Source organism: Elephas maximus, chromosome 15 (genome assembly GCF_024166365.1).
Source record: "Elephas maximus indicus isolate mEleMax1 chromosome 15, mEleMax1 primary haplotype, whole genome shotgun sequence".
In the NCBI taxonomy this organism is placed as follows: Eukaryota; Metazoa; Chordata; class Mammalia; order Proboscidea; family Elephantidae; genus Elephas; species Elephas maximus.
This window is the reverse complement of record NC_064833.1, coordinates 3,313,424-3,333,304: the sequence shown is the minus strand read 5'-3', so window position 1 is coordinate 3,333,304 and position 19,881 is coordinate 3,313,424. Positions and strand designations below refer to the sequence as shown.

Genomic DNA, 19,881 nt, shown 5'->3' with positions numbered 1-19,881 from the left:
ATGCCTGTGCCGTGTGTGTGGTATGGCTGTCTTCCCCCTGTGTGAGCCTCTGTGTCTGTTCTGCTCCCAGGGTAACTCAGAAGCCATTAGGTTTAGGCCCACTCTGTTTCAGATTAACAAGAGAAAAATCCTCTTTCCAAACAGGGTCACATCCACAGGTGCAGCGGTGTATACATTCAACACATATTTTGAGGGTACAATTCACCCCACAACACCTCTCCGCATGCCCCTCTCTCACGCTGGCCTGGGCTTGCTCGTCGGTCAGCGCAGGCTGGTTACGCCTCAGTACCGAGCAGGCCTAGCCCGTCTCTGAGCAGCAGGGCGTGGAGACAAGTGACGGTATTGAAACCGCTGCACCCCGCCTTGCCCCAGCCAAGGTCCCCGCCAGCCCCTCCTTGCTGCCCTGCCCGCCAGCCTCTGATTCCGTGCACTGGAGTTCCCTCTCCTCTCAGAGGAGACGGCCAGAAGCATCTAACCCAGGCCCTCAGGGAGAAGGGGACCCTCCAAGTTTTCCTGCCCAGCCTGCCCAGCACCCCAGGGGCACTGACGTGCAGCTGTCTGTCACAGCTGCCCCTGTGACGCCTCTCCCCACCATGATCCTGGCCCTGAGGCCCCAGAGTCTGGCTGTCCCTGTGCCACCCCCACCCTGCTCTCTCTGGAGTGGGCCCCTCCCTGTCCCTCTTCTGAACCACGGAGGTTTCCAGGCCTGCCTGCCTCCTTGCCACTTGGCTGCCTCCCTGGGGAAGTCGTCCCATCTGCCCGCTGCTCCCGGGAAGGGGCCCTGGCTGCTCAGGGTGTCCTGGAGGGAGTCAGACAGGACCACAGGGGCAGACTGTTTGGGGGATTAATGCTGGGCTCAGGCCTGCCTCTGCAGCCCAGCCCACTGCGTGTGCCCACGTGTGAGAGAGACACAAACCCTCTGTGCCAGGGTGCACCCCTTGTTGCTCCTCAGACGACCATCTCCCAGGGCACCAGACGTTTCTTTCTCCCCGAGGTGGGTTTGTTTACCAGCCATGCCAGCTGCTCCTGGGCTCACAGGGTACGTGAGCGTATGTGCCCGTGGGCTCCGACTTCTTAGGGCAGCCAGCACCAGGCACGCGTGTGTGTACACACATTCACACTCACACACACACAGTCTCACACGCACATCACACACATGCCCCACACACCACTCACACACGCCCCACACACTCACCACACACAAATACACTACTCACACACCCCACACACACTACTCACACACATACCGCACACAACTCACACACACCACACACAAACCACTCACAAATAGACACGTCCCCCACACACTACTCACACACACCACACACAAACTGCTCACGAATACACCACTCACACACACTACTCAGACACATACGCACACCACTCACACACACACCCCACACAACTCACACACACCACACACAAACCACTCACAAATACACCACTCACACACCACACACACACTACTCACAGATACACACACCACTCACACACACACAGCACACACACACCACAGACAAACCACTCACATACAGTCTCACGTCCACATCACACGCACCACACTCATTTTCACCCCACCTCTCCTGCTGGCCTTGTCCACCTGCACGGCTTTGGCTCCCGTGCGTCCCTCAGCTGACTCTGCGACCGTCAGCACAGGCTGGGTACGCTGCAGTAACAGGCAGGCCTGACGCCAGCCAGGCTCAGAACACACAGGCTTGCTTCCCACTCGCATTCCATCTTCCATTGTCCCGAGGTCTACTCAGGGACAGTGGCTGAGAAGCAGCCCCTCCCCAGTGGCGCTGGGTCAGAGGGAGAGGGCGGTGGTGGAGCCCCGCGTGGCGGAGATGCCCACCACTTCTGCTCACACTTCATCCGCCAAAGCAAGGCCACGGAACATGGGGACAGATAATGTCCCTTGGCCCACCACATACTGGTCACCTGGCTTCTCAGCCTCGGCCCTGGTGTCCCCTCAGCCAGGAAGCATCTGCTGCCACCCCACTGGGTACCTGTGTCCCAGGATGGTTTGATGGGGAGAGCTGTGAGCAGACAGCCGGGCCCTGCTGTCCCCAACACGTGACAAAAGCAGAGGGAACAAGCGCTGGGCAGAAAATTAACCAGCCCCTGGGGAGGGCAGGGACTTGGGGGTGGGGGGTCAGGGGAGGCCCTGTGGGGAGGGGCCTTACGACGTAACCTGAATGACAGCACAAGCCAGCCTGCATCTCAGGGCAGAGGGACCACCTGCTGCAGAAACCCTGAAGGGTGTGAGCTGGGGGTGTTGGGGGGCAGCCAGATGGCCTCCTGGCTGGGGCTTGGAGGGTGAGGAGTCCTGGTGGGCCATGAAGTGGGGCAGATCTCAGGGTAGTGGATGGGGCCTGAGCCGGGGAGGGGCGGGAGCTGGCTTCGGGGAAGGGGTCATAAAATGTGGCAGCGAGGTGGGCAGTGGACCTGGGCAGAGGGGGCAGCAGCCACTTTCCTGGATGACCCCGGGGCCCCTTGCCTGCCCTGTGCTTAGCTCCTGTCCCTCCCTTATCTGCACCCCCCCACCCCATGGTAGAAATAGTGCATCCATTGTTGTTGTCCCTTAAGGGCTCAAGGCCTGGGGTAGGGTGAGGGTGGGAGGAACCAGACCACAGATGGGGTGGGGTCCAGGAAGTCAGCCTGGAGGAGGTGACACGGGGCTGAGCAACGGGTGGGGGAGGTAGGAGGGCCTTAGCTGGCCGGCTGCGCACACTGACGGGAGGGTGCCAGCCCCTGGATGCTCTGCTTTCAGGGCCGTGCACTCCCGGGCCCCAGGGCCCCGCTCATCCCCACCTGTCCTCTTCCCAGGAAGCGGCGTGGCGCCATCAACAGCAAACAGCTTACCTACTTGGAGAAATACCGGCCCAAACAGAGACTGCGGTTTCGAGACCCACACACGCACAAAACCAAGTGCTGCGTCATGTAGCTCAGGATGGGCCGGTCCAGGAGGGCTGCAGCCACCGGCTCCGTCAGTTCCCTTTTTAGTCCGTCGCCCGTTGAGGGCCCGAGTTCTCCAGCCCTGCTGTGTGTGTCTGCCCTGGGGTCTCTGAGTCTGACTCCCCATGTCTACCTGGCCTGTGTCTGCCATGTTCTCACTTTTCCTTTGCCTGCGTCTGCCTGTCTCTGTACCATGTCCCTGCCTCTGTACCCCCGTCTGTCTCTGTCTTTGTGACCCAGTCTCTGAGCTTAGCTGTGTCCTTGGACCTCTTGCTCAGAGACCCCTCCTGTAGGCACCCTCTGCACCCCCTCCCCAGTGGGTGGCTCTCCTCTCTGGCCTGTTTATGGGGTGGTGTGTTTTTTAAACCACTGGTCCAGCTCCTTCTCCACAACCCCTCACCCTGACCTGTCCTCAGCACCTTAAATTATTGGGCTTTCGGGACAGCAGATGTTCCGGACACTCACAGGCAATAAAACAGGACGCTGTGGCTGTGTGTGTGCAGGAGCAGTTGGGGGGTGGGGGATCGGGCTGGGGGGCAGCTGGGGTCCTGACTCCCAGGTTCTCCTGTTGGCTGCACTGGGCTCCTGCTTGGTCCCCTGGTACCCCCTGGTGGCCACGCCTGGCCCTGCACCTCCCGTTGGATCTTAGAGTCCATTAGCTAAGCTGCCCCAGAGGGCCACACTGCCCCTGACACATGGGGCGGGGGGCGGGAGGGGGCTGCCTTTGGACTGAGCTGTTCATGTGACTGTTCTTGGGGTTCAGAGGTCCCTCCTATGTTTCTGGGAGCTTTGGGACAGGCGAGCCTGGTTCACCACTGTCGCCCCTCTGCCCTGCCCCCATCCGGGTGTTCTCACTTCAGCTTGGAGGTCCAAAGGAAGGAGCTGGTGAGGGTGGACTTCCACGGTGGGAGGGGGAACCAGCCACCAGCCCTAGGGAGGGAGGGGGACAGGAGGGGCGGCAGGTGGCCTGAGAGAGGGCCAAGGTGTGCAAGGGGGGCACAGGTGGTAGGGCGGGCCCCAGGCCACCTGGCTGGCTGTGCTGAGAGGCTGGGGGTGTCTCTGCCCATGGCCCCCTCCACCCCCACCCAGCACTGCCGAGCCTTTGGAGAGCCCCTGGAGGCTGTGACTGACCCTTTTCTTCCGGTTCCCAGTTGCTGGGGTCTTCAGCCCTGGACCTAGGGCGTCATTCTGGCAGGGGCCTGGCTGCCTCCCCTGGTGTCTGCCTGCCAGGCCTGCAACCGTTCCCTCTGTCTTGCCCCCTCGTTTGCCCTCCCCCATGCTGGGACAATGAGTCCCCAGGGAGGGGTGGGCGCTGAAGGGGCTTACCCAGCCCTGGAGGTGTCACTTCCCCTTTCCCAGGTGAAAAAATGGGCCCTGGAAGGCAACCTCATGCCAGGTACACTGGAGTCCTTGGCAGGGACTCACGCCCCTCTCCCCCCGCCCCTAGGGCCTGGGCAGCACTTGGGGTGGGTCCTGTGTTGGCCGGGTGGGCTACACCTTCCCGGTCCCTGAGAGGGTGGTGACAGGGATGCGGTCCCCCTCCCTTGACCCACTGCCAGCTGCAGCCTCAACTGGCATTATACCACTGCGTGAATGAGCGCCTACCATGTGTACCACTGTTCCCGTCAGTGTGTGAATGAGCGCCTACTGTGTGACCACTGTTCCTGTCAGTGTATGAGCACCTATTGTATGTACCACTATTCTCGTCAGTATGTGAATGAGTGCCTACTGTGTGCACCACTGTTCCTGTCAGTGTGCGAATGAGCACCTACTCTGTGCACCAGTGTTCCAGTGTATGAATGAACACCTACTGTGTACAACACTGTTCCTGTCAGTGTGTGAATGATTGCCTACTGTGTGCACCACTGCTGCCAGTGGTGTGTGAATAAGTACCATCTACTGTGTTTTTTTTAGTGTGTACCACTGTTCTCAGAAGTGTGTGAATGAGCACCTACTGTGTGCATCACTTCCTAGCAGTGCTTAGATGAGCACCTACTGTGTGCACCACTGTTCCCAGCAGTGTGTGAATAAGCACCTACTGTGTGCTGGGCTCTAGGAGCTTGCTTGGCCCTCAGCAGCCCTGGGAGGTATGAGCCAGCCCCACTCCCCTCATTTTCCAGACTTCCCAGGGTCTGAGGATCACGTCCAGTCAGTGTTGGCCCCAAAATCTGAGCTGGCTCACCAGCCCCAAGCTTTTACTAAGGTGACTTTCCTAAAGAGAAAATGAACCGGAGGGGAGGTGCCCCCCACTGCCAGGAGGTGGCCAAGAGGGTACCCTTGGAGGACTGCACCCCTGCCCTGGGACATGGCTCTGGTTCCCACGGCTACCATACCCACCAGGGTGCCCCTGAGAGATGGGCAATCAGGACAGAGCTCTTGGGTGGCCGTCCCTGGGGCATGGGCTCCCAGGTGGAGGGGGCCACCAGCCCTGCCATAGTGGTGGTGTTCTCCTCTGCCCTGAACGCGGGCTTGAACTCAAGTAAATCAGATACACTGAGGCAACATCTGCTGTATTCAATCCATCATTGCATTTGGGGGTCCCTCTATGCTCTGCCCCAAAAGGCTCACAGTCTAGGGGGCAGGAGCTCAGCCTGGAGGGGCTCCCATAGCATGGCCATGTAGGCTGGGTGCTGTGGAAAATCCCATCTGGGGTGAGGGTGGGGACGGTGCTCCAGGAGAAAGGCCCTGCCTGGGCAGAGGAGTGGCTGAGGGTCAGGGTGGGTTGACAAGGAGATGGGGGTTGGGGGGAAGATTTGCTGGAGCCTCACTGTTGGGAGCAGTCGGCTGGTATGGCCAGGATCCTGGGAGGGACAAGGAATGGAGACCAAGTGTCTGGCTTGGGGTGAGGCACCAGGAAGAACTCCAGCAGGGTGGGACTGTTAGGCAAGGGCAGGGCCCATCTGCCCATTTCACAAGTGGGAAAAACAAGGCTGAGAAAGGGAAGGGCCCGGCTGGAGGTCACAACCTGTGGGTGGGGTCTCTGGGAGCCAGAGAACCGTGCCAGGAAGTGTCCTTCTCTGAACTTAGCCCTGTGAGGGGTCTCAGGAGGAAGACCTTACTACCCCATTTTACAGATGGAAGAGCTGAGGCTTAGAGCCAAGGTCCTCAGGCCAGGTTGGGGCAGGCTCCACTGGGGAGCATGACTTGGGGCCAGGCTGGCTCTGCTGCCTCCTCCACCCTGGCCCTGAGGAGGCCCCACAGAACAGAGGTGGGAGGAGATGTGGGGGTCCTGTCCTAAGTCAGACCTTCAGCCACTGCGGAGCTCCCTATTGGAGACAGACTGAAGAGCTCGGGGTGTCTTGGTGGATGGCCTTACTCAGCCATGCATCCCTGAGGGAGGTGCTCAGGGCTTTCCAGGGCCTGCGACACGGGGCGAGGGTTGGGCCCAGGCCACGGTGAGCAGACCTGATCCCTGGGAGCAAGAGGGCTGCTATTCTTAGGCCCCCACATGGACTTCACGGTTTGTCTCTGGGGTCCTGGCCTGACATCTTCCAGCCCCCTACTGCCCTGCAGACCTGGGCCATGTCCCCCATCCTGTCCAATGTCCCCAGGGGCTTGGCTTGGTGACAGCTGAGACAGCTGTGAGGGTAGTGGGCAGGGAGCCAACAGGTGGGACGCCTCTTAGTTGAATCTAGATCTTTCTTATGGAAAAATTCTGTGCAACCAAGCTCTGAGGGGCGGGACATGGCTTTGGCGCTGTGCAGGGCGCAGGGAGAGGGGAGTGAGGAGGCTGCTGTCAGTGCTCCGGGCTGGTCGCCACCACCTTCTGGAGGAGGGAGAGCTGCCTGGTGGCGAACTCGCGGATGCCTGGTTCGGGGTCTTTTTTGAGATCTTCGAAAGCTCCGGGAAAGAGGGGCAAGTCAGCGGAGACCTGAGCTGCCTGTCTGCCGCAGCTGCAGCCTGCGGAGGGGACCTTGGGACACTCCCCCCAAGCAGCCACGCTTTACAGCTTGAGGCCCAGTGGGGTGGGAGGCATCCAGACTGTGTCCCCTCCGACTCTCAGGCCTGGGGTGCTTCCCTTCCACTGGCTGTGCACCTGGCCCCCCACCCCCCACCCGGTCAAAGTCGGTGAAGCCCCATCCACAGCCTTCCTTTATTTAGGCCTTGGGCAGCCTGTGGAGTGGGTGTGACCCCATTTCCCAGGTGTCAAAAGTGAGGCTGGGGGAGGGGAAAGGTCACCCTCACCCTCCAGACGTGGCGGGGGGAGGGGTGGTACTGGGCTCTGCTCAGGAAGCCTGGGTCCTTGTCTGGATTCTGATGCAGGAGGAAAGGGGGCCTGAAGAAGCCCCCACCCTTCTGGGGCCGTAGTGTCATCGTCTGTGAACTGGGGTTTTGGCTGAGAGGCTCTGCATGGCTCTGAGAGTAGGGGAGACGGAGTGGGAGGGCCGGGCCTGGGCTGGGGTGGGGGCAGGGGGCGGGGGCTGCTTACTACAGAAGAGTAGGTTTGTGTCAACGCCAGTCACCATCTGGGACACGGCCTGGGGGTGATAGCAGATGGTATAACCTGCACGACACAGAGAGGCACAAAGTCCTGGGTGGGTGGGGGACTCCAGGGGAGTGAGGGGCTCCCTATCTTCTATGGGGGGCTCAGACCCACCCCCTTCCCCTCCTCAGCCCTGAGACCCTCTTCACTCATCAGTGATGTGGACGGTGTTAGGACGGGTGGGCCAGGGTAGGTGAGGATCAGGACAGCTCAGGTGGAGGGGGCAGCCCTGGGGGCCTCCGAGCCGTCCCTACCCTCTGCCCACCTATGAAGAGCGCGGCCCAGGTCTTGATGTGGTGGTGGCAGCTGTGCAGGTAGCTGAGGGCCTGTGTCAAGTGGACATGGAACTCCTCCTGGCTGTGGGTCATCTGGCCAGAGGGGGCACGCCTGTTGCTCAAGGAGAAGGGATGACCCCGCCCCAGCCCCCTGTGTGCAGGGCTGCTGCAGCAGCTGTGTGTATGGGGGAAGAGGAACAAGTGGGGACCCCAGCTTGCCCCCCGACCCGGGCCTCACCAGGCAGGTCCAGAGGAAGTGGCGGGCGCTGAGGCCCTGTTCCCAGGCCAGCGTGCAGAAGAGGGTGTGCCGAAGCCGCCAGTGCAGTAGCACCGTGCAGCGGTAGAAGGTGAACTTGGCCTGCTGTGGGGACAGCCGCGTGGGGGGGGGGGCTGGGTCATGTGCCGCTCAGCTGAGCTGAGGGGGCCTGCCGCCCCTCCCCAGGGCCCTAGAGCAAAGGGCCACAGCACTGAGGGAGACTGGGGCGGCTCTGCCCTCCTGGCTGGCAGTTTGGTCACCTGGACATCTGCCCCCCATTCCCATTTCAGGGCCTGTGCTGGTGCTGCCTTCAGCCTGGAGTGCCCTCCCCTCTCCACTCCACTCAGCTTGCGCTCAGCTGTCCCCCCCGGGAAACTATCAGACCTTCCTGGCTGTGCTGCCTCGTCCACCCCATCCCCCAGGTGGGCTGAGGGCAGCTCTCAGTGTCCTTTGGAACCAGCTGCTTTCTGTCGTGTCCCTGCTGGCTGGAGCCTGGGCGCGGGACATGTCCTATCCCTGTATCTCCTCAGCACCAGGCATGGGCGCTGGCTCACAGCAGGGCCCGGACCAAGTGTGAACGAGTTCCCTAAGGACTGAGCACCCGCCACGTGCCAGGTGCTGGGGACGACTAGTCATAAGCAGAGCTGAGCGAGTCCTGCCTGCACGAACGGCACAGCTCCTGTGTGTGCATGAGCATCTGTGCGTGCATGAGCACGTGTGCACATATGTACATGAGCATGTGTGCACGTGGTGTGCACGTGTGTGCCTGAGCATGTGTGTGCACGACCATGTGTGTGTGCCTGAGCATGTGTGTGCCTGAGCATGTGTGTGTGCACGACCGTGTGTGTGTGCCTGAGCATGTGTGTGTGCACGACCGTGTGTGTGTGCCTGAGCATGTGTGTGCCTGAGCATGTGTGTGTGCACGACCGTGTATGTGTGTGCCTGAGCGTGTGTGCATGAGCATGTGTGTGTGCACGACCATGTGTGTGTGCATGAGCACGCGTGTGCATGAGCATGTGTGTGCACGACCATGTGTGTGTGCATGAGCATGTGTGTGCACGACCATGTGTGTGTGCATGAGCATGTGTGTGCCTGAGCATGTGTGTGTGCACGACCATGTGTGTGTGCATGAACATGTGTGTGTGCACGACCATGTGTGTGTGCCTGAGCATGTGTGTGCACGACCATGTGTGTGCCTGAGCATGTGTGTGTGCACGACCATGTGTGTGTGCCTGAGCGTGTGTGTGCACGACCGTGTGTGTGTGCCTGAGCATGTGTGTGTGCACGAGCATGTGTGTGTGCACGACCATGTGTGTGTGCATGAGCATGTGTGTGCCTGAGCATGTGTGTGTGCACGACCATGTGTGTGTGCATGAACATGTGTGTGTGCACGACCATGTGTGTGTGCCTGAGCATGTGTGTGCACGACCATGTGTGTGCCTGAGCATGTGTGTGTGCACGACCATGTGTGTGTGCCTGAGCATGTGTGTGTGCACGACCGTGTGTGTGTGCCTGAGCATGTGTGTGTGCACGAGCATGTGTGTGTGCACGACCATGTGTTTGCATGAGCATGTGTGCACGTATGTACATGAGCATGTGTGCACGTGGTATGCATGTGTGTGCATGAGTATGTGTGTGTGACCATGTGTGTGTGCCTGAGCATATGTGTGCATGAGCATGTATGTGCATGTGCATCTGTGTGCATGAGCATGTGTGCATGTATGTACATGAGCAGGTGTGCACGTGGTGTGCACGTGTGTGCATGAGGATGTTTGCATGGTGAGGAGCGGCGGGCAGACCATGGTCAGGGAGCCACTGGGGTCAGCCAAGCCTACTGCTCACCCACCTGCTGCCCCATGGAGCACCCCTTGCTCTTAGTTCAGCTGCCACCTGCCTGCCTGGTCCCTGGCCACCTTGGCCCCCAGTCCTCACCCCTGACCACCTGTGGTCCCCAGCCCTGCCAGGGCAAAGGCCCTCAGTCTGCCTTGCCTACAGTGGCACTGACCGTGACGACGGCTGGGCAGTGGTCCTTCAGGTGCAGCAGCAGGGGCACCATGCTCTGGTACACCTGGGCTCGCAGCCTGCCGAGCTCCTTGCCCTCCATTGCTGCCACCAGGTCCCCGAACAGCGCCATGGCTGCCGCCCGGATCCCATCCCGCTCCTGCAAGACAGGGGGCTCAGAGCATGGCCAGATCTACCTGGGGGTCCCAACCCTTGTCCAACATGGGACTCCTGTCTCATTGGAGGTGGGGCTCAGCTTCCTCAGCAGGACCTCTCTACCTAGGCTTTGGGATCCCAGTGCAGGGCGTGCCTCCCGCCTCAGACAGGGCTCCCAGGGCAGGTCCCAGGCCGTCCTCGGGCACATAGAACCATTTCATTTCCCATGCCCACAATTCTCCCCTGACAACACGGGCGTCATGAATGAAGTCGGGGAAGGATTTGTCCCCCTAGTTTCACAGTGGAGAAACAAAGCCCTCTGAACATGACGGACTGTCACAACTGAGAAACCTAAGACCGGCCGTTGTGAAACGCTTTACGAGTTGGAACCGGTCAGAGGGTACAGAGGAGGGGCCGCAGCGCCACCTGGCGGCCACCTGGCCGTGCCAGGCCACCTGCGCAGCCGCCACCTGCGCGCATGCACGGACCTCCTCTGACCCCGCCCCCGGGACTCAGTCTCCAGTCTGAGGGCAGCCGGGGTTCTCCCTGCCTTTCATGAGGGAGCAGAGGAAAGCACGAGTTGGGGGTGCCCCCCGCCCCCTGTCCCGCCCGGGCGCGCTCACGTCGTCGAAGAAGGAACGGGCGTTGATGGCGACGCCAAGGCTCTGGGCGCCCGCGCCGAGCGCACCCAGGCGGCGCAGCACGTCTGACACGGTGCCCATGACGCGCACCACCACCGGCTCGCTGTCCTGGAAGAAGCCGTCCAGGAAGGGCGGCAGCTGTCCGCGGAGCAGGCTCACCTGGGGACGGGAGAGGGGGTGAGGGTGCCAGGACCGGGGAGACCCAGAACAAACGTTGGTCCCCCCTCCAGCTGCCCCTTCCACGAACCCCATCGTCCCTGGGCGTCACATCCGCCCATCCCTGCCCAACCTGCCACCGCCAGGGCTGGAGGGGACCCAGAGTTCTGCCCACCGTGGGGTACCGTGCTTCCCACCTGGACAACTAGGGGAGCTAGCGGGGAGCAAAAACAGAGCCGGCTCCCACCCCCTCTGCCCATCAGGAGCTGTGTGGCAGCGGACAAAGCGGTCTCCTCTCTGAGCCAGGAGTCCCAGGTGGCCCCGCACCAAGCCCTAGGGACCATCTCTTCCACCCCTCTACCCTGGCGCGGCCTCACTGCAATCCCTGCCTCTCCCCACGGTGGCGGGAGGGGGTGCTCGCTGTGGGTCAGGCAGGGCCTGGGATTGGACAAGACAAAGATGGGCCAGCTGTGCTGTGTTAAAGTCACTGCTTTCACTTGATGGGGCTTTGCGTGCACTTCGCAGGGGCTTCAGACCTCTTACACTGCCAATGACCATTACGGTCCATTCTGACACTCTTCTTTTTTAAACACCTGAATTCATTTTCAGCCAATTACATCTGCCCCGCTCGTCTGCGTCCTGAATTCTCTAGATGGACTTCCGGGAAGCAGGGTGTGGACAAGCGGAGGTTTCCTGCCACCAGGCTCCTTCCTGCCACCAGGCTCCTTTTCAAAGACTTTTGTACAAACTGGAGTGACCGTTACAGTTTTCAACAAGTTTCAAGTAAGTCTGCTCTCCAAGCTGTGTTTGGTTCTAAGGCATTAAATTCACTTTCGGCAAGTGAATCATTCAACAGCAGTAAGCACTTATTGAGCACCTAGTGAGTGCAGGCAGTGTGCCAGGACCGGGGTTCCCGTGGTGGGTGCAGCAGGCAGAATGGAATTCTCACGGAAGGACCAGAAAGTCAAGAAATGGGGTATACACAACGGCAGTGTCAGGGCGACTGACGCGAGGGAAGAGAAAGCAGGGTAGGACTGGAGCAGCATGGACGTGGCTGTTGGAACAGTCTCATTTCAGGTGGGATCAAGGAGGGTCGCTATGAGTCGGAATCGACTGGACGGCAGTGGGTTTTTTTTTTTTTTTTTTAAGGAGGGTCTCACTGAGAAGGTGACACCCGAGCAAATTTGTGGGTGGAGATATGGAAGAGCAACCCAGTGGAGGGAACAGCAAGTCCAAAGGCCCTGAGGCAGGGTCCACCCGGCCTGGTGTGAGGCGAGGAGGCCAGTCTGGCTGAGCAGAGTGAGCAAGGAGCCTGGGGGAGAGGTCATGGAAGAAGGGGCCAGGCAGCGCCTACAGGAACTTCAGCTTTTACTCTGAGCCAGGGAGTGGGAACCAGTACAGGGCTCTGAGCAGGGGACGTGCTGCTCTCCCCAGGCCACTCCAGACGCCCTCTGCTTCAGGGTGAAAATAAACTGAAAAGGGGACGGGATGGATGCCGGGAGCTGGCAGGGCGGGGAGGGGGGTGTGGCTGCAGTGATCTAGGGGAGATGGTGGTGGCTTGGGGGGGGAGGGGCCAGCAGAGGAGGTGGGAGAAGTGGCTGAGTTATGGGTGGACTGCGGTGTTTGTTGATCATCAAATTGATTGAAAGCGAGGAGCCAAGGTTGACCTCAGAAGTTTGGGGCCAGAGTGACTGGATGGGTGGCTCTCCAGTCTGCTGAGATGGGGGAGGATGCAGGAGGAGCGGGCTGGGGGACAATAGGGACATGCTGTGTTTGGGATGCAGACTCGAATCCAAGCAGACTGTCAGATAGCCCGTGCTGGAGCTCAGAGGCAGGGCTAAGACTAAATTTGAGAGCAACTAGCCAGAAAAAAACCAAACCAAAAGACCAACTAGCTGCCGTCGAGTTGATTTTGACTCACGGCGACCCCGTGTGTGTCGGAGTGGAACTGCGCCCCACAGGACTTGCAATGGCTCACGGCGACCCCGTGTGTGTCGGAGTGGAACTGCGCTCCACAGGACTTGGAATGGCTGATTTTCCGGAAGCGGATCACCAGGACTGTCTTCCAAGGTTCCTCTGGGTGGACTCAAACCTCTAGCCTTGTGGTTAGCAGCCAAGCACTTAGCCATTTGGGCCACGCTGAGTTGCCTCTTTCCTGTTAAGTCCTGGTTAATTTGGCTCTTTTCCATGAATACAGGCACCATTCCATATTAGTGAGATTTGTGTTTGACTGTGAAGTTAAAGATGGCCCAAAAGCTGTAAAACCAGTGAGCAGAAACAGTCGTTCGGGGCTAGGGGTTTTGGTGAGCTCATTTGGACCAATCCTGGTTCTGGCAGACGGTGCTGCTCTGGTCTCTAGGGCCGTGGCAATGACCCTTTCTCCACGCCCACCTGGCTCAGCCTGTCCACCACACGATGGTGGCCTCCCTGGCTGGGTGCTCAAGGCCGGCCTGTCTTCTGGGGCCACTTGGGGGTGGGCAGGGACCTAGGCCCCCTCCCCAGGCTCAGCTCTCCGCCATTCTCACAGAGACCGCCCAGTGCAGGTACCCTCCTCCTGACCCTGTTGGAGGGACAGCTGGAGAGAGGTGCCTTCCTCCTTACCTTCCCTGACTGGAAGAGAACGTTCCCCAGGCCCTGCAAGCTCCACACGCGGACCTTGGGGCTGGTATCCCGCAGGCCTCGGGCCAGCACAGCTAGGGCAGCCTGCTTGGGGAGCACCTCTAGCAGGGCGGGGCTGTAGAGGAACTGGGGAGCCCAGACAGGTAGGTCAAGCCGAGCACTCCATCCTGGGGAGCCTGGGGGCAGAGCTCTGCCTCCAGGGCCTGGGGTGGGGGTTCAGAGGGTGGTTGGCTGGTGCTCTCTGGGGATCTTGGTTAAGCAATTATTTGAAGCCCGCCTCCAAGCTGGTTCCACCTTTCAGTGTACAGCTGGGGAAACTGAGGCCCAGAGAGGGCAAGGGCCCAGCCTGGGTTCATACAGCAAAACCCACTTAGGTCGACAGTCTGACTCAAGGGCTACTGGGGACAGAGTCCCCATGGAGGGGCCCAGACATCAGCTGGTGCCAGTTATGGGAATGACCTCCCCTCCCCACCATCTCTGCACAGAGGTCAGGGTTTGTGAAGTCTGGCCCACCCCATTGCTTGATTCTAGCTGGTGCCTTTTCAGCTTTGCAGTCCTGGGGTGAGGACCCCGAGCTGGAGGGTGTGGTGGCTGCTGTTTTGAGGCCAGATCTGCCCACCACTATATTCAGGCCCCTCGACTCTGCAGGGCTGAGATGAGAGGGAAAGGCAGCAGAGAGACGTGGGGGGCCCAGCCAGGAGCCCCACAGGGAGCTGGGAGCAGGAAAGGGGGTGTAAGGGTTCCATCTGGGTGGGCCTCCCCAAGTTGGGGGCAAGGTTGGGGGTCCCGATGGGACTCTGAGAAAGGCTGGAGGCTGGGGCCCAGGGGTTGGGTCTCAGGGTGTCTCTGGGGCCCCCTTACCTCAGTGAGGATGAGCATGGCCACCTTCCTCTTACGTTCCTCCCTGCTCTGCAGGCTGGGCAGTAGCTGGCCCAGCACGGTCTTGATTTGCTGGCAGCGGTTCTGCACCATGGCCCTGCGGTGCAGCGAGGGCAGGGACTGGGCGGGGCTGTAGGCGCTGTCCTGATCCACCCCTGCCCGTTTGTGTGTCTGCGGGCCCAAATGGACACCGCCCGGGGGAGTGTGCAGCACCTCTGTGGCCACACAGTAGCCGGTCGGCACTCCCGCCACACCCCTGGTGGCTCCCCCTGAGCCAGGCTCGGGCTGGGGAGGGGGAGACGAGAGGGGGCTCAGGCTGGGGTGGGGCAGGGGCATGGGGGACACCACCAGCACCCACAAGCTTGGAGCCGGTGTGTGGGTGTGCACACATGTGAATCTGCATGTCTTGCTCTCAGGCAGGCCCTGGGGTCCCACAGCTGGCTGGCGGACAGCCCTGGGTCGTGTCTCTAGTGTCCATACACACAGCCTCCGGGGCACCCCACGGAGAGCTGAGGGGACCCAGATGGGGCTGGGACAGAGGTGGCCGCCTGCCCTCCCCTGTACCTGGCGAGGAGGCTCACGCCCTGTGGGTAGGTGGGGAGGGTGGTGAAGAGCTCCCAGGAACCCTGCAGCTCTAGGTGGGCGAAGTCGTGCCAGTGCCCCGTGGTGGACAGCAGGCTCTTCAGGGCCTCCAGGGACGTGCTATGGCCGGGCAGGGGGGTCAGGTCTGCCTGGGGCCATGGGCAGGTCACTGGGCCACCCCCCTACCCTGGACAGGCCTCGGCCTCCCAGATTGAAAGGTGCACTCCGGCTCCCATTCTGGATGCAGCACCTAGTGGCCCTGGGACCACCCTGGGGCCACCCTGGGGCTGGGCTGCTCCTGCCCTTGATCAGCACAGAAATGTCCCTGTGAACACAGACTCTCCCGGCTCTCTGGGGGCACTTGTGGGGAGCCTGGAGGGCAGGGGGAGGCAGGTGTTTTGGTTTTGCAGGCAGCCAGTGTGAGAAGCCTCTGAGACACTTTAGAGGAGGTGGTGGGTTTGGGACCAGAGCTACAGGGCCGCAGCAGAGGACACTGGTTGGAGGGAGAGCTGTGGGGCTATCAGGGTACCATGGTCTTCTGAGGCACGGGATGGAAAGGGCCCAGGGATAGTGACACTTCTGTGGGGGCTAAGAATGCTGAGGAGTCCCTGGGCAGTGCAAAAGGTGGAAGCACTCGGCTGTTAACCAAAGATCGGGAGATTCAAGTCCACCAACAGGTGCCTCGGAAGAAAGGCCTGGCAATCTACTTCTGAAAACTCAGCCACTGAAAACCCTGTGGAGCACAGTTCTACAGTGACACACATGGGGTTGTCATGAATCAGAGTTTACTCCATGGCAACTGGTTTTTGGTTGACTGTGTGCTAGATGCCGAGACAGAGAGATCCCTGCTCTCCTGGGGGAGCCCCGAGTGAGTCAGACAGATGCTCCTGCTCTCCTGGGGGAGCCCCGAGTAAAATAGACATCCCTGCTCTCCTGGGGGAGCCCCGAGTGAGACAGACAGACAGACGTCCCTGCTCTCCGGGAGTACCACTTCTATGAGAAGCAGGCAATAAGCCTGGTAGGCAGCACAGATAAGAGACGTTAGAGTATGGTGCCGCGGAGACGCCAGAGCGGGAGAGGGTGGAGGGCTAGAGTATGGCGACGCGGAGACGCCAGAGCAGGAGAGGGTGGAGGGCTAGAGTATGGTGCCGTGGAGACGCCAGAGCAGGAGAGGGTGGAGGGCCACGTGGGCACGCTACTTTAGAGAGCGTGGCTGGGGAGACCACCCGGGTGGCATGTGAACAGACACCTGCAGGTGGTGAGGCTCCCTGGGGAAGAGTGTTCCAGGCAGTGGAGACGGCCGGCCATGCAAAGGCCCTGAGGCAGGAGCAGGACTAGTGGATTCTTAGGCCAGTGAGGTGGCCTGTAGCTGGAGCAGAGTGGGAGGGGTGGGAGGGAAAGAGGTGTGGAGGGAATGGGGACCAGGTGGGGAGTGGCCTGTGGACCGCCGGCCACTGTTGGGACTTGGGTTTTTGCTCTGAGCCCAATGGGGAACACAGAGGAAGACTGTGAGCGCAAGCCTGCTGTGCTGACTTGGGTTTGCACAGGGTCCCAGGGCTGCTGTGTGGGGGTGGTGAGGGCAAGGGGTGCCCTGGCCCCGTGGAGGGGAGAGGAACAGACCGATAGGGCTGTTCTGCCTCACCCTCCCACGTTCCGGAGAACTTTTTGTTAGCTTATTACGGAAGATTCATGCATTTTGCATGGCTGATGTGAATAAAAAAGGAACCTTGTGTGCATTGGAATTCAGAGGCAATATAAGAAGCAGCGCTAGGTTTTTTTAGGTTATGAGAAGAAATGACATTTTTTCTCCCTAATGTGCCTGGGGAGCACTGTTAAGACTGACAAACGGCGTGAAGCCCATCATAATACAAACAAATGAAAAGAGTCTGCCCCAGCAGTTTTTAAAGACTTGCTTATTGGGCAGCAGGTTGGGGGCGTGGGGAGATGCAGGGTACCCTCACATATTGTGGCTCCCACACTGGCTGGGGTGGGTCCCATGAGATGCCCAAGGGGGTGGGGGCTCTAACTCCCAAGGTCAGTGGGGGTCACCCTGCTGTTTCTACGGGGCTCTAGCTCAACTCTGTGTGGACACTGAGTGAGGCTTGGGGCGAGCCTCTGTTACCCTCTGAGCCTCAGTTTCCCCATCTGTAAAACGGGCAAGATGATATCCATCTCACAGAACCCTTGCGAGGACCACACTCAGGTAACAGGTTGCACACTGGGTGGGTACAAGGTGGCATCCCGCGGAGTCCCTTCAGGCCAGTGGCCATGAGTGTCCTGCCCTGCTGACTGCTGCCTTGGCTGGGAGGGTATGTGGACCAGTCTGCCCTTGGCAGCCAGCAGCCCCCTGCCCCCACCTTGCCCGGGACACCCTGCTGGCCACGTCTCACCTCTGGGGGCTGGTCACAGCCGCCTCCTGGATCTCGGAGTGGGGCTGTGGCTCCCTGGGCAGGTCCAGCTCCAGGATGTAGTGCACCTGGGCAAGCAGGGCCAGGAGGAGCTCGGGGTAGGCTTCCTGCACTGCTACCTTGAACTCGCGGGTGAACTGCAGCTCATGGACCGTGTTCATGGCCTGTGGGCGTGGGGGGGTCTGTGGGCGTGGGGGGTCTGTGGGTGTGGGGGTGAGGCTCCCCAGCTGGGCTCCTGGGGCCAGGAACGCTGACCCACTGCCGCATAGAACCCGCCCCGGAGCTGCCTGCCCCCTGCTCAGAAGCCTCTAGGGGCCCCCGGCGTTCTCAGTACCAAGTGCCAGTGTCCACATAGCCCTCCTGCCAGGCCGGCCCCCACCCACCTCTGCCAACAATTTAGACCCCCCCCCCACCATACTGGTTTCTCTGCCAGGCCTGCCCCTCACCCACCTCTGCCAGCAATCTAGACCCCCTCCCCCACTGATCTCCCTGCCAGGCCTGCCCCTTGCCCACCTCTGCCAGCAATCTAGGATCCCCCCCTCCACTGGTCTTCCTGCCAGGCCTCAGCCCCTTTCCTGCAGGCTAGGGCTGGTCTGGCCTAAAGTGGGTGCCCAGAGACCCCATGTCTGGAAAAAGCACAAATGAAATCAGATCTGGCCTGATGGCTGGAGTTGGGGGTGGGGTGGGAACATGGGCTCAGAGACTCACGGCCAGTGAGCGCAGGTAGGTCTTGTCCTTGGACTGGGGGCTGCTGTCACCAGCCGCCTTGGGGAGAGGCCGCTCCTGCAGCCAGGCCAGCAGAGTAGCCAGCACCAGGCGGCTCGTGGGTGGCTCGGCACCCAGTGCCCTCCACAGGCGGAAAGCGTGGCTGTGGGCAGACAGATGGTATGAGGCTGGGGTTGTGACTTGGGCCACCATGACCAGGGCCTGGGGTGGGGAGCCCAGGGTGGAGGCTGGGCTGGGCCCCTGCCCTGGACCCTGGCAGTGTGGGAGGCCAGAGGGTGGGCGAGGATGGCATGGGTGGTGGGGAGGGACAAGAGGGGACATGTGTGTGCACAGCGGGGGTGTTAGGAAGAGACTGGACCAGCTGCCACCCCTCCAACCTGAGTCCATGTTCGTGGTCTCCAGCTCCCACCAGCCTCTTCTCAGTCTTCCATCCAGGCCGCTCTTCACCCAGAGCTGGAACTCTCCTAACCTGACCCTGCCTCCCTGCTGCCTGTTACCTTCAATGGCTCCCAAGTGCTCACAGGACAGAGCCAGCTGTCACCTTCTTCCTCTTGCTCTCTGACTTCCAGCCACCCTGCCTGCCTGTGCTTCCTCTCCTGCCTCGGGGCTTTTCCTTCCCTCCTCATCACCTGGGCAATTCCCGCGTTGCCTTTGGGGCTCACCATAGTCATTTCCTCTTGGAAGCCTTCCCTGACCCCCTACCTCTGGCTCTGGGTTGCTGAGGTCCAACCCCCTGGGCCCAAACATATCCTTAAGGGTCATCACAGGATTTGCACGGAACTTTGGAGTTTGTACTATGCCCTCATACCCATTTTGCAGCTGGAGAAACTGAAGACTGGAGAGAGAGGACATGCCCTGATCGAGGTCCTGCTGTAACTGGGGAGCTGGGGCGGGAGGCCCGGGGCTGCCCAATCCTATAGTCTGTCCACCTCGTCCAGGGGCATGACCCTCTGAATCCTGGGGGCAGGAGGGACCTCAGGACTGCCCTGAGATGTGAGCAGTCATGATGGCCCTCTCTTTTCTGCCCTAGGTGCTGGATGAAAGGGGCTCTAGGGGCAGGAGGGACCATGGAGTGATGAGTTGGGGCTGGGAGGGCCCTAGTGGGGCAGCTGGATGGGCCTCACCCCAGCTTTAAGAGAGTCAAGGGGATCACCCTTGGGGCCCTGGGGACAGCCACCCCAGTTTCATTAACTTTGGGCTGGGTGGGCTCTGTTTGTCCTTACCCACTCCACCTGGAAAGAGCAGACCTTTGGAGTCAGGAAGGCCTCTGTTCAAATCCTGGCCCTGAGCAAGCTGGCTGTGTGACCTCTGGCAAGTCACCAAGCCCCGCTGAGCCTCAGACTTCCAACCACAAAGCGAGGAGTGTGATGTCTCCATGATAAGCTTGGGGGACCTGACTCCACTGGTGCGCAACTACCCAGAGGGCCAGGCTTCCGTCCACATTATCCTGGGTGGGCACTCACCACTTGCCCAGCCGGCACGTGTCCTGAGCACTGTCAGATGGTGCCAATGCCAGGCTCCAGAGATCGAGGACTGAGTCAGTAAAAGCCTGCCCTTGTGGGAGTGACCCCTACTGTGCGTGGCCCAGAAATTTCCCTCCGAGACGCGTCCCATCCACAAGTCGAGTGTGTGCGTGCACCTGGGCACACGTGTGTGCGAGATCCTAGTGGCATTGCTCATCAGAGCTGCAAAGACGACACAACCCCCGTGTCCGCCTACAGTAAAAAGACAGCTGTCGTTCATG

General features: G+C 60.6%; 2 protein-coding genes across 3 annotated transcripts in view; one reads left to right on the top strand and one right to left on the bottom strand.

The window, feature by feature from the left end:
• PTP4A3 (protein tyrosine phosphatase 4A3) overlaps positions 1-3,439 on the top strand; it is a 35,229-nt gene extending 31,790 nt beyond the window's left edge. For both annotated transcript variants that reach the window (XM_049854079.1, XM_049854078.1), the window contains exon 6: positions 2,827-3,439. In XM_049854079.1, the coding sequence (XP_049710036.1) occupies positions 2,827-2,944 (118 nt within the window). In that variant the 3' untranslated portion in view covers positions 2,945-3,439. The remainder of the gene's footprint in view (positions 1-2,826) is intronic.
• A 3,252-nt stretch (positions 3,440-6,691) lies between these two features.
• LOC126059081 (maestro heat-like repeat family member 5) overlaps positions 6,692-19,881 on the bottom strand; it is a 70,789-nt gene continuing 57,599 nt past the window's right edge. Inside the window, exons 25-36 of the mRNA XM_049854615.1 lie at positions 18,120-18,279; positions 17,391-17,575; positions 14,986-15,126; positions 14,404-14,518; positions 13,535-13,668; positions 11,057-11,071; positions 10,750-10,921; positions 9,975-10,130; positions 7,952-8,074; positions 7,704-7,806; positions 7,385-7,459; positions 6,692-6,795 (exon numbers count right to left, since the gene is read on the bottom strand). Of these exons, the coding sequence (XP_049710572.1) occupies positions 6,692-6,795; positions 7,385-7,459; positions 7,704-7,806; positions 7,952-8,074; positions 9,975-10,130; positions 10,750-10,921; positions 11,057-11,071; positions 13,535-13,668; positions 14,404-14,518; positions 14,986-15,126; positions 17,391-17,575; positions 18,120-18,279 (1,483 nt within the window). The remainder of the gene's footprint in view (positions 6,796-7,384; positions 7,460-7,703; positions 7,807-7,951; positions 8,075-9,974; positions 10,131-10,749; positions 10,922-11,056; positions 11,072-13,534; positions 13,669-14,403; positions 14,519-14,985; positions 15,127-17,390; positions 17,576-18,119; positions 18,280-19,881) is intronic.